This window comes from Orcinus orca, chromosome 13 (genome assembly GCF_937001465.1).
Source record: "Orcinus orca chromosome 13, mOrcOrc1.1, whole genome shotgun sequence".
Classification (NCBI taxonomy): Eukaryota; Metazoa; Chordata; class Mammalia; order Artiodactyla; family Delphinidae; genus Orcinus; species Orcinus orca.
In genome coordinates, this window is record NC_064571.1 from 66,734,937 (window position 1) to 66,753,232 (window position 18,296).

The 18,296-nt window shown below is 41.7% G+C and overlaps 1 protein-coding gene across 1 annotated transcript in view; it reads left to right on the forward strand.

The window, feature by feature from the left end:
- Window positions 1–17,288, forward strand: part of SRD5A2 (steroid 5 alpha-reductase 2) — a 55,899-nt gene extending 38,611 nt beyond the window's left edge. Inside the window, exons 2-5 of the mRNA XM_004268188.3 lie at window positions 4,963–5,126; window positions 9,338–9,439; window positions 11,827–11,977; window positions 14,739–17,288. Coding sequence (XP_004268236.1) covers window positions 4,963–5,126; window positions 9,338–9,439; window positions 11,827–11,977; window positions 14,739–14,805 — 484 coding nt within the window. The 3' untranslated portion in view covers window positions 14,806–17,288. The remainder of the gene's footprint in view (window positions 1–4,962; window positions 5,127–9,337; window positions 9,440–11,826; window positions 11,978–14,738) is intronic.
- The last annotated feature ends 1,008 nt before the right edge of the window (window positions 17,289–18,296 follow it).

Sequence of the window (18,296 nt, forward strand, 5' to 3'; positions counted from 1 at the left end):
TGAACATTTGTGTACAAGTTTTGTATTAACATACATTTTCATTTATCTAGGGTAGATACCTAGGAGTGGAATTTCTGGGTCATATGGTAACTCTGTTTAACTTTATGAGGAACTGTCAGGCTGGTTTTTTTGAAGTGGCTACACCATTTTACATTCCCACCAACGATGTATAGTAGTTCTAATTTCTCCTCACCAACACTTGTTCTTTTCTTTTTTGTTTAAATTATAGCCCTCCTAGTTGCCTTAAAGTGGTATATCATTATGGTTTTGGTTGACATTTTCCTAATCTCTAAAGATGTTGAGCATCCTTTCATTTGCTTATTGAACATTTGTTTATCTTTTTCGGAGTAATGTCTATTCAAATCCGTTGCCCTTTTAATTGAGTTGTTTGTCTTTGTCGTTGTGTTGTAGTTCTTTGTATACCTGGATATAAACCCATAATCAGATACTGCTTTGAAAACATTTTCTCCCATTCTGTAGATTGTCAATTTACTTTCTTAATAATGTTCTTTGCTGTACAAAAGTTCTTAATTTTGATGAAGTCCAATATATCTATTTTTTTCTCCTTAGCTTTTTTTTAAATTTAATTTTATTTATTATTTAATTTACACAGCATGTTCCTATTAGTTTTCTATTTTATCCGTATTAGTATATATATGTCAATCCCAAACTTCCAATTCATCCCACACAAACCCCCACACATACCCACTTTCCCCATTGGTGTCCATACATTTGTTCTCTACATCTGTGTCTTTATTTCTGCCTTGCAAACAAGTTCAACTGTTCCACTTTTCTGGATTCCACATATATGAGTTAGCATACGGTATTTATTTTTCTCTTTCTGACTTACTTCACTCTGTATGACAGTCTCAGGTCCATCCACATCTCTACAAATGACCCAATTTCATTCCTTTTTATGGCTGAGTAATATTCCATTGTATATATTTACCACGTCTTCTTTATGTATTTGTCGGTCGATGAGCATTTAGGTTGTTTCCATGACCTGGCTATTGTAAAGAGTGCTGCAATGAACATTGGGGTGCATATGTCTTTTTGAATTATGGTTTTCTCTGGGTATATGCTGAGTAGTGGGATTGCTGCGTCGTATGTTAGTTCTATTTTTAGTTTTCTAGGAAACCTCTATACTGTTCTCCATAGTGGCTGTATCAATTTACATTCCCACTAACAGTGCAAGAGGGTTCCCTTTTCTCCACACCCTCTCTAGCATTTGTTGTTTGTAGATTTTCTGATGATCCCCATTCTAACTGGTGTGAAGTGATACCTCATAGTCATTTTGATTTGAATTACTCTAATAATTAGTGACGTTGAGAAGCTTTTCATATGCCTCTTGGCCATCTGTATGTCTTCTTTGGAGAAATGTCTATTCAGGTCTTCTGACCATTTTTGGATTGGGTTGTTTGTTTTTGTAATACTGAGCTGCATGACCTGTTTATATTCTTCCTTAGCTTTTGTTTTTTAACATCTTTATTGTAGTATAATTGCTTTACAATGGTGTGTTAGTTTCTGCTTTATAACAAAGTGAAGCAGTTATACATATACATATGTCCCCGTATCTCTTCCCTCCTGTGTCTCCACCCGCACTCCCTATACCACTCCTCTAGGTAGTCACAAAGCACCGAGCTGATCTCCCTGTGCCATGTGGCTGCTTCCCACTAGCTATCAGTGTATATATGTCCATGCCACTCTCTCACTTTGTCCCAGCTTACCCTTCCCGCTCCCCGTATCCTCAAGTCCATTCTCTAGTACATCTATGTCTTTATTCCCATCTTGCCACTAGGTTCTCCATGACCATTTTTTTTTCTTAGATTCCATATATGTGTGTTAGCATATGGTATTTATTTTTCTCTTTCTGACTTACTTCACTCTGTATGGCAGACTCTAGGTCCATCCACCTTACTACAAATAACTCAATTTTGTTTCTTTTTATGGCTGAGTAGTATTCCATTGTATATATGTGCCACATCTTCTTTATCCATTCATCTCCTGATGGGCACTTAGGTTGCTTCCATGTCCTGGCTATTGTAAATAGAGCTGCAATGAACATTTTGGTACATGATTCTTTTTGAATTATGGTTTTCTCAGGGTATATGCCCAGTAGTGGGATTGCTGGGTCATATGGCAGTTCTATTTTTTGCTCTTTAAGGAACCTCCATAGTGGCGGTATCAATTTACAGTGCAACAGTGCACCACCCACCAACAGTGCAAGAGGGTTCCCTTTTCTCCACACCTTCTGCAGCATTTATTGTTTGTAGATTTTTTGATGATGGCCATTCTAACTGGTGTGAGATGATATCTCATTGTAGTTTGGATTTCTGTTTATCTAATGATTAATGATGTTGAGCATTCTTTTTTTTTTCTTTTTCTTTTTTTTTAACATCTTTATTGGGGTATAATTGCTTTACACTGGTGTGATAGTTTCTGCTTTATAACGAAGTGAATCAGTTATACATATACATATGTTCCCATATCTCTTCCCTCTTGCATCTCCCTCCCTCCCACCCTCCCCATCCCACCCCTCCAGGTGGTCAAAAAGCACCGAGCTGATCTCCCTGTGCTATGAGTCTGCTTCCCACTAGCTATCTACCTTACGTTTGGTAGTGTATATATGTCCATGCCTCTCTCTCGCTTTGTCACAGCTCACCCATCCCCCTGCCCATATCCTCAAGTCCGTTCTCTGGTAGGTCTGTGTCTTTATTCCTGTCTTATCCCTAGGTTCTTTATGACATTTTTTTCCCTTAAATTCCATATATATGTGTTAGCATATGGTATTTGTCTTTCTCTTTCTGACTTACTTCACTCTGTATGACAGACTCTAGGTCTATCCACCTCATTACAAATAGCTCAATTTCAATTCTTTTTATGGCTGAGTAATATTCCATTGTATATATGTGCCACATCTTCTTTATCCGTTCATCCAATGATGGACACTTAGGTTGTTTCCATCTCCGGGGTATTGTAAATAGAGCTGCAATAAACATTTTGGTACATGACTCTTTTTGAATTATGGTTTTCTCAGAGTATATGCCCAGTAGTGGGATTGCTGGGTCATATGGTAGTTCAATTTGTAGTTTTTTAAGGAACCTCCATACTGTTCTCCATAGTGGCTGAAGCAATTCACATTCCCACCAGCAGCGCAAGAGTGTTCCCTTTTCTCCACACCCTCTCTAGCATTTATTGTTTCTAGATTTTTTGATGATGGCCATTCTGACTGGTGTGAGATGATATATCATTGTAGTTTTGATTTGCATTTCTCTAATGATTAGTGATGTTGAGCATTCTTTCATGTGTTTGTTGGCAGTCTGTATATCTTCTTTGGAGAAATGTCTATTTAGGTCTTCTGCCCATTTTTGGATTGGGTTGTTCGTTTTTTTGTTATTGAGCTGCATGAGCTGCTTGTAAATTTTGGAAATTAATCCATTGTCATTTGCAAATATTTTCTCCCATTCTGAGGGTTGCCTTTTGGTTTCCTTTGCTGTGCGAAAGCTTTGAAGTTTCATTAGGTCCCATTTGTTTATTTTTGTTTTTATTTCCATTTCTCTAGGAGGTGGGTCAAAAAGGATCTTGCTGTGATTTATGTCATAGAGTGTTCTGCCTATGTTTTCCTCTAAGAATTTGATAGTGTCTGGCCTTACATTTAGGCCTTTAATCCACTTTGAGTTTATTTTTGTGTATGGTGTTAGGGAGTGTGCTAATTGCATTCTTTTACATGTAGCTGTCAAGTTTTCTCAGCACCACTTACTGAAGAGGCTGTCTTTTCTCCACTGTATATTCTTGCCTCCTTTATCAAAAATAAGGTGACCATTTGTGTGTGGGTTGGGAAAATTATCTTTGAGTAAGTAAAACACTATGGAAGGAACTCAAATATTCATCAAAGTAAAATAGATAAGCACATGTGGTATATTCATACATGACAATAATATACAACAATGAAAATAAATGAACTATAGCCATCCACAACAACATGCTTGAGTCTTAGAAACATGACGAGTTTCCTTTCATATGGAATTAAATATGAGCAAAATAAACTATGTTTTTAGGGATGCATACAAATGAGGTAAAATTGTAAAGAAGCAAAAGGAAATGATTATTACAGGAATCAGGATGGTGGTGACCTCTGGGGTAATGGTGGCACTGTGAACAGGAGGGACCCATAGGAGGCTTCCGGGTGATGGCAATATTCCGTTTCTTGACTTGGGTTAGTGACATTATGAGTGTTTATTTGATAGTAATTCATTAAACTATTCACATAGGTTTATGAACTTTCCTGTATGATGGTTATATTGCACCATAAAAGAAGAAAAATCAGAAACAGGACATAGTTTGCTGTCTAGTATTTAGCATTATATCTTGGGCAAATTTTAATTTTGACATTATTTATATTTTTTAACGTCTTCCTAGATTCCTCTAGATTCATAGCTCCTTGCATTTAAAGGAATCTCTCACTTTTCTCAAGTGGTTCTGCAGCCCACCTTCTAGGGAATGCTACAATATCAGTAATTAAATCATATTAGAGAGACATATGGAAAGCCACATATGTCTGAACGACTCCTATCACAATTCCATTCCGCTGCTACATGGGTTAAGCCTGGCTTTATCTTTCTTCCAGTATAATCTGGATTTCACTTCTAGATCCATGTAAAGCTGATCTCCAGTCCTGTGTTTATAGGATTGAATTTATTAACTAAATTTATAAGGATGAAATTTACCTTTCAAGGCTGTTGTGGCTTGAAATGCATGGTGGCTACTGTGCATATTAATGAAACAAGACAAATAGCCTAAGTGATTGCTCTAGAACCAGATAATAATGTCCTTTCATTGCATACATTTAAGGGAAATGGTTTTTAAAAATGGGTTTGATGTGATTGCCTGTTGCTTCATCTCAGTGATTGATTTTTTTTTTTTTAACAATGGATCCTGACCTTTCTCCCCCATATACCCTAGGACATTTGTTTACTCACTGCTCACTAGAGGGAGGCCGTTTCCAGTTGTATTCCTTTTCAGAGGCTTTGTCTTCTGCATGGGAAATGGACTCCTCCAAGGCTACTATCTGGTTTACTGTGCTGAATACCCTGCTGAGTGGTACACAGACATACGGTTTAGCTTGGGTAAGTGAATCTGACTACTTCTCACCCATACCCCAGTTAACACCCCTTCCCACAGGCTAAATCACCATTACCTCTCCCTATCCTACTGCAATAACCTTCCAAGGATTCCATTCCCCCCACCCCAACCCCACGACCGCCTCCACCCTGGTCTTTTCTCTGTATAGCAGCCTGAGAGATCTTTGAAAAACATCGTGTCATTACCCATCTCAAAACCCTCCAATGCATTTCTGTTACTCTCAGGATAAAATACAAATTTCTTACCACTGCTTACGAAACCCAAATGTTCTTGGCTTGCCCCATTTCCTGACTTCATTTCCTATCTCCATCCATCTCACTGTGCTGTAGCTTCAGTGGCTTTCCTGCTGGACCTGGAATACTCAAGTGTGTCCTGCTCCAGAGCTGTCGTACAGACTGCACCCTCTGTGTAGAATGCTCAGTCCCTGTATACTCGGGGAGCTTGCTCCCTCCCTTTATTTAGGTCTCTATTAATTCACACCTCCTCAGAGAGACTTTCCCTGACCACCTATCCAAAATAGTAGAAAACACTGACCATTGAATGTTTTTCATTATCTGCAAGAGGAGCTAAAGTTCTTTACTAAAGTAAAGGTTCAACTGTTTGTACATTCTTTTGGCTCAAAGGAAAAAGGCAGAGATTATCCTTAATCCCTCTCCTTACATCACATATCACGTTCCCTCCATCAGCTTAGTACAGCTGCCTCTAGTTCTAAAACATGTGCCGACTGAGCTCAGCTCTCCATGACTGCACTAACTTCATCCTGGTCTGAGCCAGGATGACCTCTTGCCTGGACTGCCACGGTGACCTTCAAGCTAAACATCCTACTTCCAGTCCTGACCCTCAGTAGCTCCTTCTCCACACAGCGGTCAGAGGGAACATTTGGACACACGAATGGCCAGAGGATTAGTTGTACGAATGCTGGTACATGTACCCAGTGGAGTATTCTGGAGCCACAAAAACAAAGCAGACCAAAAGCAAGGACTGTCTCTGTGCTCGTCTGGAGACATCCCTAGAGCATGAGGTTAAATAAACATAAAGTGTGCACAGTGTGTATAGTGTGCTGCTGTTTGTGTAAAAAATTGGAGGAGGAACTATTGGACTGCTAAAAGAGAAACTGTTTTTAAAAAGGGTATCTGTAGGGTTTGGGGTAAAGAGAATGGGATGGTGGGCAGAAATTTTCTTTTAATACAGTTTTGTCCTTTAAATCGTGAAACTTCATAACTTAATTAAAAATCCAAATGAAAGTTGCTCAACACTGAGAACAGATAAATAAATGTACCTAACTGTATAGTTATTAAACTGGTCCCATAACCACACAAGAAAATGATTTATGCCAGTTTACAGGAAATACAAAGAATAAAATAAGTTAGATGCCACCGTGAGGAAGTAAGCCAGTCTTATCTAGAAAGGGGGGCTTTCTGAGGGACCACTGTCTGGTCTTTTTAAGAAGTCAGTGTCCTAAAAAAAAAAAAAAAAAAAAGACAGGGGTCTGGGCTAGATGAAAATGGCCTTAAAGGATGTAATGACCAGATGTCGGGTGTGGTCCTATATTGGACTTTGGTTTACACGAACCAGCTAGAAGTGGTATTCTGGGGACACTGGAGGAAATTGGAGTATGCCTAAGATGAAGATCTGGAAGGACATGCACCAAAGTGTTTAATGGTGGTAGTTCTTGGGTGGTAGGAACAAAGTGTCTTGGTTTTCTTATTTCTGCTAATTAGCATTTCATCTTCCACAAAACATATATACTTCTTTTGTAATGATAATAAACTGACATCAGATCCTATTCTCCCCTGCTTAAAACCTGCCATCGGCTTCCTGTTGCAGTTAAAAATCCACACTCCTCACCATATCCTGTAGAGCTTGATGGGATTTTGAAAGTTCCATCCTCTTCTCGTCTCCTCATTACCACCACCACCCCGCCCCCCCACCATCTATCTTAAAGCATTAACTGTAGCACCTTCCTTCTGTTTCTTAGACATGCTAAACCTATACTAGCCTCAGGACCTTTGCATCTGTTAGTCCCTCTACCAGAATGCTCTTCCTCAGATCTTTGTATTCTCATTATTCAAATCATAGGACAGATGCCAGATCTTCAGAAAAGCTTTCCCTATTGACCTCATCTAAAGTAGAGATACTTCCTCCCCACCCCAATTCATTCTTTTTTATCTCCTTATCCTACTTTGATTTTCTGCTTTGTAGTGATATTATGTGATTTAAAATTTTTCATTATTTTAATTCATTTCTGTGTTTCTCCACTGAAATGTAAGCTCTATGAGAACAGACACCTTGACTGTTTTTCTCACTACTATATCCCTGGTGTTTAGGACAGTGCTTGGTACATAGTAAGAACTCAACACATGTTATCTGAATAAATGAATCAAAGAATCAACACATGAATGAGTCTCATACCATCCTTTTAAGATAGGTACTGTTGGAATCTACATTTTACAGATAAGAAAAGTGAGGCTGAGAGAGGTTAAGTGACTTGTCCAAGGACACACAGACATCGAATCTAAGGTGCCTGCTTTTCCACTGCTGTGCATGCTATCTCCCCTCCCTCTCCCACCCCCTTGTCCTCCCTCCACTGGTGTCCCTTCCCAGGTTTCCTTTCTTCCAGGCTAATAATCTTTTGACAAGACAACATTAACAATCATTATTTCATATCATAGCAAATGAGGTGAGAGTAGATGTGACTGTTTTTAATTCAACTGTTCTTGCCTGATGTATTTTGTTTTTTTTAAATTTATTTTATTATATTTTTATTTTTGGCTGCGTTGGGTCTTCGTTGCTGCGTGTGTGCTTTCTCTAGTTGTGGCAAACGGGGGCTACTCTTAGTTGCAGTGCACGGGCTTCTCATTGTGCTGGCTTATCTTGTTGCAGAGCATGGGCTCTAGGTGCGCAGGCTTCAGTAGTTGCAGCATGTGGGCTCAGTAGTTGCGGCACATGGGCTCTGGGGCACACAGGCTTCAGTAGTTGTGGTGAGCGGGCTCAGTAGTTGTGGCTCACGAGCTTAGTTGCTCTGCGGCATGTTGGATCTTCCCGGACCAGGGATCGAACCCATGTCCCCTGCACTAGCAGGCAGATTCTTAACCACTGCGCCACCAGGGAAGTCCTCTGCCTGATGTATTTTGATCAGCACAAATACACTTGGCTGAGAGCTGGGGTTGGGCGTCTGTGTGGAACAGTGAGTGATTCTGGGCCCATTGGGACGTAATACATAGCATCCCTGACCCCAGCTCTCCTCATCTCAGACCAGGGCCCTTTCTGTACCTGTGAATGGGGAAAGGGAGTGTGTGTGTGAACTGGCCGTGGTGGAAAACAGTTTGCTAGGTGCCAAGCTCTCCAATTACTTCCATGAGCGTGGGTATATCAGTCAGTAGTGCTCTCAGCAATAAGTCACAGAAACCCAACTCTTAGTGAAATAATTAAGAATTTATATTTCCTACATAACAAGATTGTCCAAAGGTAGGTGGCTTCTGCATTCCTTCAGCTGCTTGCTGGTGTCATTAAGATCCCAGGCACTTTCTGCTCCACTGTTGTGAGAATATTTACTTCTAGTCCTCATCACAGTCACGTCATGGTTGCAAGACATTTCCTGTAGCTCAAGGCATCGCATCTGGCAACAAAGGAAGAGGGAGGCCATAGAGACACTGGTCCCATTTAGCCCCCTTTATCAGAAAAGCAAAAGATTTCCAAGGAAACCTCCAGAAGACTTCCCTTTACATCCTCTTGGCAGAACTAGGTCACAAGACCGTCTCTCAGCCTCTGTAGCGGGGGTGGCAAAGGAGAGGGGATTAGAGTTGGCTGTTGAGTTTGCCGACCATGTTTTGATTATCTGTGAATGGGCTGAAAGCTTGCTATTTATTCATTCATTTATTTGTTTATTTACTTATTTAAGTATTGCATGATGGTAGGGCCTCCCTCTCTCCTTTCCCGCTTGCCTCTATCACATGACACTGTGCATTTTCAGCCCTTTGGTTTATGAAAAGCACAGACCCTTCATTCAAGTTTAGGACCAGGGTTAGTTGCCCCCTCCCCCCCTTTTTTGCCTTAGTTTCATTCTTAAAATTCGAAGTCAAATGCCCTTCCCTTCATTTTTAGAAAAACAACAGCAACAACAAAAACTTTAGATTGTGAGAAAAACACCAAAAACAGGATATATTCTTAACTTCTCCCTCTCTTCTTTGCCAAGGTGTCTTCTTATTTATCTTGGGAATGGGAATCAACATTCATAGTGACTATATATTGCGCCAGCTCAGGAAGCCTGGAGAAATCATCTATAGGATTCCACAAGGTAATGTCTCCCCTGCCCTCCAGATTCCCACTCCTCCTTGAGAGCCTGTCTCAGGAATTACACTATGAGTAACAAAGGGACAGGGGGCAGAGAGGGCCCAGATGACACAATATATCCCAATATGTCCCTGACTTCTCCTCCACATCCCATCCTATCCCACAGCACATTTGCAGTCCTCATCTGAACCTGGAAGTTCAAGAGAAGAGCCCCCAGGAAGGTTCATGATCACAATACCCTGCAGGTGGGGGGAGGGAGGGGTTTGGGGTAGGGTGAAAGTGAAAGTAGGCTGCCTCTTAGTTGCAGTAGGTAAGATTATTATGTGCTGTACTGGGGTTCTCCAGAGAAACAGAACCAATAGAATATAGATTTAGACATTGATAAATAAAGAGATTTATTATGAGGAATTGGCTCACATGACTATGGAGGCTGAGAAATCCCATGATCTTCCATGTACAAGGTGGAGCCCACAGAGAGTAGGCAGTGCAATTTCCAGTCTGAGTCCCAAGGCCTGAGAACTGGGAGAGCTTCCGTGTAAGTTCCAGTCCTAATGCAGGAGAAGACCAATGTCCCAGCTCAAAAACAGAGCGTGAATTCTCCCTTGCCCTGTTTTTTGTTCTATTCAGGCCTCCAGTGGATTGGATGCCCATCAACCCTGGGGAGGACAATCTGCTTTACTCAGTCTGTTGATTCAAATGTTAATCTTATCCAGAAACACCCTCACGGGCACACCCAGAAATAATGGTCAACCAAGTATCTGGGCACCCCATGGCCAGTCAACTTGACACAAAAAATTAACAGTCATATGTACGGAGTGTCGATCCTAGGTTAGCAAATGAAGCCTAATCATGCATGACCAACAAATTGGTCCTCTTCAATAAGTCTCACTAGACTTACCTAGTGAGTAGTCAGGGGGTAGTATTTGTTTATTTCCTGCCACTCGTGTGTTCTAAAAGGTGTAGGGAACCATATTTACTTAATCAAAAATTAGGATGGGAAGTCTAACAAGTACAAGTGCATTTTCAGGGATAAAGGTACAGAATATTTGAAGTCCTAACTGTTCCCAAGTAACCAAGCTGTGAGGTTGACAAGTATAAGCAGGTGGGAGTGAATTCGTCCAAGTCATCCTTCAACATCTTTAGGTGGGTATTTGTGTAGGTCAATGGCTCTCACCCTTTTTGATGTAAATACAGCTCTTTATTTACATTTAAAAATTACTGAATTACGACGTGATGTTGGCACAGACTAATGTCCACTGATTAAAAAAATAATGACAAAGCTACTTTGAATTCGGTAACACTTAAATGAATTTGAATGTTGCTAACATCCTTTCAGTACCTACATCAAACAAAAATAATACTGTAGGTTGAGATACACCATTTGCTATATTCACAGACTATTTATAGACCCTTTGCAGTAGGCCAGTGTTAACTCCTGGGGAGTTACAGGTCAGGAACTGCTGATGCAATATCATCCTTCAGGAAGATAGCTTTAAGGGGCTTTGATTTTTTAAGTCTTCATTCAGTAACTAGACAAATAGAGAAGAGCAGAGAAAGCTCTTAAAAGTGAAATTGCCAAGGTTAGTCTCCAACTGTTAAGTTATGTTAGATAATGACTTAAAAACAAAATATTCTTTGTATAAGTATGGAAAGAAAAAATTGTTTGGGGTGGAACTTTCCCAGTTTAGTGTGGGGCAGAAATATTGAGTGTAGATATATTTCCTAACATTATAAATGTGTTGATTTCTAGATACAGTTTTGAGGTCAGAAATAGAGGTTGGATAGAAAAGGAAATCTTTAAAATCAATAGAAACAGACTTCACCAGCCTCCAGTAGGGCAAAACCCTTGCAGCTCCCACTCTGTACTTTAAACTCGAACGAGTGTACTGTTTTGCAGAAGTGGGAGGGCAAATGCCAAAGGAGAATCTGACTAATTCTCACATCAGTTCAGCTTGTTATTGTTTTCACGTGGTGTGTTCTTTTAACTTGTATATGGTGGACGTGCTGTGTGGGTGTCCAGGGAAGGAGTGAGAAAGTGAGTGGTAGCTGGAAATGTTGCTTAATAGAACGAAACCATCCCCAACCTCCTGCACCTCATCCTTGTCCTGTCCAGAGCCAGTAGCCCAGCAGTTGTTGGAGATTTAGATGGAGCCCATCCAGCAGTTGGGGCCACTCCTCAGAACATTCCCAGATGTTCTGAGGGCTACAGGATGCTGATGCTGTTTTCCCTTCTCCCCAAGAGGATTCCACCAAACTCCCATTACTCTGAAGGCAGTCTCCAGCCCCACATTCATCCTAGGTTCCCTTATGTATTTTGGAACAAAGCACAGGGGTTTTAATGCAGCACTGATCTAGGACTGATGATTGACTTGTTGATTCTTCTGCACGCAGGTGGCTTGTTCACGTACGTTTCTGGAGCCAATTTCCTTGGCGAGATCATTGAATGGATCGGCTATGCCCTGGCCACTTGGTCCCTCCCAGCACTTGCATTTGCATTTTTCTCACTTTGTTTCCTTGGGCTGCGAGCTTTTCACCACCATAGGTAAACTTTTCAATCAAGGTGGCAGCATCCATGTAGCTTTCTTCTCCAAACAGGGTTTTATTAACACACGGAGTCAGATATAGACACGGAAGAGATTTTTTTTTTTTTTTACAAGGTAAGGTTGATACAATTATCCAGACGGATGAATTCTGACCTTTTGGATTTTCACTGAAGTTGAAATTTAGCTGGATGACAGTAACAGTAACAATTTTTTTTCTTCCTATGAGCAAAACCAAACCCAGGTAGATAGGAGCACCAAAGTGACTTGGGAAGCCACATGCCCCCTCGTTGAAGAAGGCTTCCCAGAGAGAAGCACTCGGTGTCCACATGAGTTAGTTGACCCCGGCTCTGTGCTCTCCTATCAGGCTTATCTGGCAATGGCTGCTGTTTGGCAGTGGGCTACAGGTAAGAGGAGGTACAAGACGTAGATTCCATTTCCGTGCTTCAATTCACTTCCGCCACATCTCTCCAAGTGTGTTCCATAGGTGGGAGCCCAGGTTGCACTTTCCAAAGCTTCACAGGTAATTCTGAGGTACAGCCAGGGTGGATAACCACTGGGGAAAAGTACTAGCCCTGTACCTAGTGTGCCTGCTATTTTTAATTCTAGGTTTGGTGCTAACTGTTCAGATAATCACAGAGCCCTGGAAACTCTAGGATTATTTTCTTGGAATCTGTGTAATACCAGGGCTTATTTTGGTACTCTCCTCCGTCCTCTACCTCCACCCTCCATAAATCATTACCAACGTTATTGCTGGCTTCCTGGGAAGATAGGGTCAACAATTATGTACTTGTGTGGTGCAGTTTCAGGACTGTGCCATCTGTTGGGGAATGCTGGGAATTGCAGGGGTTTAGACCCATTCCCCTGTAGGTCTAGCCTAAAGCTTTACTAACGCCTCCCTCCCTCCCTCCCAATCCCTGAGCCTGGGATGGGGTGGGGACAAAAGAGTTAAGGAAAAGTATCACTGGAAGGGAAAGGGTTACATACTAAGTTGCTATCAGGCTGTAAAGGCAAATGTCAGATCCCTTTGCTGAAATGGGGCTGGAGGAAAGAGAAAGCCTGTGGTTACTGGTGACAGAGGGGATGGATGCCCAAAGAGAGAACGGGCTTGGAACCAGGACCCTGAAGGAACCCCTTATACTCCTGCATAGGTGTTTTAGTCCCGCTAATGATTAATTTCAAAGTTTTGAAGGTTTAAATAAGAATGTGTTCTTTTCCTTGGAGTGGAATTTATGCAGAGACCTGTGAGAAATGAATGAAACAGCAACTCCTCATGATCTATTCTTACCCCCTCCTTTGCTTGGTGGGGAAGGGCGCCGGAGGGTCCCCAGCCTGGAAGGGGGTCAGTGTAATAGTTCTCCCCCATTCAGGTAGGCCTGTTGCCCACCAGAGTCAGAGGGGTGGGGGAGAGGACAGGGCATCAGCCAGCAGTTGGAGGGGCCCTGAGAAGGGTGGCCTGCGCTGGGCTTGGTCGGGGAGGGATAGCAATCCCACCAGAGGGTTCTAGCTAGTACAACAGCAGGATCCAAACTGAGGCCCTGTCCTATTATGTCAGCCTGCTTCAGAGGGAAGGGCGGAGGGCATCTTTTCACAGGGCTTACTGGGGTTTGTGAGAGGCAGCTCGGCAGACCCCAAATCACAGCACGGAAAACCAGCCACCTCCTGTGACATATTAATACTATTTGTCCCTCAGTTCAAACTATGGTACTTGAACAGAGTGTATCATCTTAATTATAACTTGAGAGCTGCCAGCTTCAACTAGGTAAGAGAACAGCCTGGTCACTTAAAGGGAAAGCCTTTTTACAAGATGTTAGTCTCCCTGGGCTGCCGAAATAGATGACCACAAACCGAGTGGCTTAAAGAACCGAAATTTATTCTCTCACAGTTCTGAAGGCAGAAGTCTGAAATCAAGGTGTGGGCAGGGCCACGCTCTCTCTGGAGGCTCAAGGGAAGAATCCTTCCTTGTCTTTTCCTAGCTTCTGGCAGTGGCCGGCAGTCTTTGGTGTTCATGGCTTATAGCGGCCTCACTCTAATCCCTGCCTCTGTCTTCACGTGGCCTTCTCCCATGTGTGTGTGTCTCTGTGTCTCTTCTTCCCCTTCTCATGAGGACACCAGTCATATTGGATTAAGGGCCCACCCTGCTCCAGTATGACCTCATCTTAATAAACTATATTTGCAGTGACCCTATTTCCAAAATAAGGTCACATTCTCAGGAACAGGGGTTTAGAACTTCAGCATATATTTGGGGGGAACACAATTCAACCTATAATACAAGGTAACTTTTTTTGGCGTTTCCCAGGCCTCACAAAGGGATATTTTTCCTGGGAACATGACCAGTTCTCTAGGGTTAACGTTGCCTATGCTCTTTGGGGTCTCTGGTTCCCTGTATTTCTCAGTTGAATCAACTGAGTACTTCTTTCTGGCTATGATGTATTTTTTATTGGGTAAAATATACATAACATAAAATCTACCATTTTAACAATTTTAAGTGTATAATCCAGTGGCATCAGGTACACTCATCATATTGTGCAGCCACCACTGCTGTCCTCTGGCTATTACTTTTTATTTCTCAACATGAGAAGCTTCAACATCTACAAGAGATAGGATGCAGGAGGGAGGAAGAAGATAGATAGATGGCCATCTGGAAGAGTCAGACCCTGAACAACTGCAGGCTGGTTTGTAACAGGGATTCCAAACAGATCAAACCTCAGTCGTTGACCACTGCTTGGTTGTATTTATAATTATTCCTCTCTTGTCTTTTAGATTCTACCTCAAGATGTTTGAGGACTACCCCAAGTCTCGGAAAGCCCTCATTCCAGTCATCTTTTAAAGAAACCAAATAAAAAGGGAACAAAGCTCCCACAATCCTTTTGAAAACCATCAAGCTGCTGAACTTATAACTTTTTTTTTTTTTTTTTTTTTTTTGCGGTACGCGGGCGTCTCACCGCTGTGGCCTCTCCCGTTGCAGAGCACAGGCTCCGGACGCGCAGGCTCAGCGGCCATGGCTCACGGGCCCAGCCGCTCCGCGGCATGTGGGATCCTCCCAGACCGGGGCATGAACCCACGTCCCCTGCATCGGCAGGCGGACTCTCAACCACTGCACCACCAGGGAAGCCCTGAACCTATAACTTTTTAAAGTCCCATCGTGTATATGTAATAGGAGGCCTCTGGTGTTCTGGCAGCTGGCCTGAGGATTCTGCATGGGCCCCCCTAGTGTTTCCTCCCATCCTCCCTGTCCAGATCTCTTACTGAAGCTTCAGCAAGGCCCTTTTTTTTACTCAAAGACATCTACTTAGCTATTGCTCCTAGAAAGTGCAAAGTTTCCTATGTTTTTTTTTCTTTGAAAGACCCAAGTACAGGTGGCTTTATACCTGCTCTGTATCCATCTAAGACAGCTCGGTAGTTGAGAAAGTTTTGAGTTGAGGGCAGTGCTTATAGAATTTATTAAAGGTGCACATTTGACACGTATACAAATCCGCAGCAATTTAAATTCTGAAGCTGCATGGACCCAGAACAATTTTTCTTCCAAATGAAAACCCACTCACGTGGGTTTTCCTTAGTTAACTGTGAAAAATGTGAAATGATTACGTAGACTTTTAATAAGGGAGCTCTGTCTTCATATTGCTGAAAATGCAACAACGCGTTGACCCCATTTCAAATTTGTGCATTGTCTTAGTGCCTCTGTCTTCCTGAAGAGTCCACAATCCCTGTTAGAGATATCATAGGCTAATCCAGAAAACTGGTGTGGGTTTTATTGAAGGTCAGATTTTAATGACCACAGAGAAGAAGAGATGACTCTGGTTGACTACAAAGAGCAGAAAAGTGTTTTACAATAGACCGCAAATTCTTATATTCTTAGAAACTGGTGGGAATATCCAAATAATGAGTGTCAGATAAGGAAATCGCCGAATAAGAGCACATGTTGTTTGCCTGGACAAGACATGTACAATGATGGTAAAGCATCTCAGAAGCACCCAACAACTCTTCTCTTCTGGAGTTTCTGCATCACAGTCCTCAGGATCTGATCAAGAAGGCGTTCCCTAGGGGTGCCTTGAACATCAGTTCTCAAAAGTCCTGGGAGCAGAGGCTGAAAATTGCAACCGGAGGAACGCCTTTAGGCAGAAAACCTGCTTTGTTTGGCTCTGACAGTGTTTCTCACATAGTCTGGTTTTCTTTTCTTTTCTTTTCTTTTCCTTTTTTGTGGTACGCGGGCCTCTCACTGTTGTGGCCTCTCCCGTTGCGGAGCACAGGCTCTGGACGCACAGGCTCAGCGGCCATGGCTCACGGGACCAGCCGCTCCGCGGCATGTGGGATCTTCCCGGACCGGGGCACGAACCCATGTCCCCTGCATCGGCAGGCGGACTCCCAACCACTGCGCTGCCAGGGAAGCCCCAGTCCGGTTTTCTTTTTTTGTTTACATTCAAAGTTTCCAAAATTTAAAAATTAGGAGGTTTCTGCATTCTCTAGTGTCCTTTAAAAAGTTGGAGGATCTGGACCCATGGAACCAGCTAAGAGCTGGGACTGATCAGCTGGTAGACATCAGAATTTGCAGCCTTGTGGAGGGGTCACCCTTGCATGGGTGCTGAGACTTTGGGCTCTTTAGGGAAGGGGCTGAACATTCATAATTAGAATGTATGATGATATTTGTCTATGTAGGTCTAGGTTTGTACTCAGCATTGGTAATATTTAGCAAACCCCTTTGAGAATGAGCACCAGTTTTATCAGATGTAATGCTAAGTGCAGAAATTCACTAGGATAAAACACACAGGACACTCAAAAGATCTGAAGATGATGTACATTACTGAAAAATATAATCACATATATACATGTTTTGCTGTTTAAATGCCTCTCAAATCATGGGTGTTAAGTAATTTTTTTGAATTAAAAGATCCCCAGACTCACGAAGATTTTCATAAAGTGTTGAGCTGTGTTTGTTCCCCCTTTATTTCTTTTTTCCTCCAAGTGTTGCTTCCTTTTTTTCTCTTCTCTCTTCATTTTGCCAACTTGAAATTCAGGGCTCTGAGCTGAAAATAAAAGAGAAATATGACTTATAGAGCTTGTCACACAGCTAAGAACTCCAAGCAGGTGCAATAAAGGCGCAGGAGAATGTGCTAAGGCTGGATGCCCCTCCTCGTGTTCAGGCATACACGGGGGAGTGGGAGAAACACACTCAGTGAAATAAATCTTAAAGTGTAGCTTGGCCTCTGTGAAATAAAAGACTCCCTGTTCTCTCCGTGACATTGAAAAGTGCCTTTATTAAATCCTTTATCTTATTACTATGTAAAACATCCTTGAAATATAATGAGTGCTCAACAAATGGTAGCTACTATTTGCCCAGTGTGTGCAATCTCAGGACGAAACTGCTATTCAGCAATTGCATTTTTTTTGCCACTAGAGGGTGCTCTCTAGAATTTTATTTAGGCCAATCCTGATTTACTTAGGAAACGCATGTCTGGAAATTTAAGAAATTCTACTGTCATTTCAAGTTAACATGATCGTGGACCTCCTTAATTTAAAAATAGGGTAGAATAACTTTTATGTAATTTTAAATATTTTCTTGATAACTGAGTTATTCTCTGCTGTAGGGCTATTCAACTCGATTTCTCTGTTTAGGTCCAGAATATGTATGCAGAAGGAATACAGTAAAGGTCCGGAGCCTTGCTCATCCCTAAACGTATTTCCCCTTTCTCCTAAAACTGGAGTGCAGCAAAAATATGGTTAATTTAGGCTTCTGTGGAGTGGTTTTTGAAATTAGGGGCTAAAATATGACAGTGGCTTTTCCTAGTGGGAATGTTTTCCTACCGGCCTGTAGGAGGTGCTGTAATGTTTTGTTTTCAGAATTAAAGAGCCAAAGCACATTTAAGACATCAGCTAAGATTGGGATTGACATATACACACTACTACATATAAAATAGATAACTAATAAGGACCTACTGAATAGCACAGGGAACTCTACTCAATACTCTGTAATGGCCTATTTGGGAAAAGAATCTAAAAAAGAGTGGATATATGTACGTGTATAACTGACTCACTTTGCTGTACGCCTGAAACTAACACAACATTGTAAATCAACTATACTCCAATAAAAATTTTTTAAAAATAAAGTAATAAAATTATAAAAAGTAAAATAAAAGATAAAAACAGGCAAAAAAATGTAAAATAAAACAATCAAAACAAAACAAAATAGTTTAAAAAAAAAGACATCAGCTAGGTCCACCCCTTTGTATCACAGATGCAGACACTAAGACCCAGTGTTAAATGCCTTCCAAGGTGTTGCATAGCTGGTCTTAACTTGTCTCTTTAAGGATCAGAAGTCTTTTT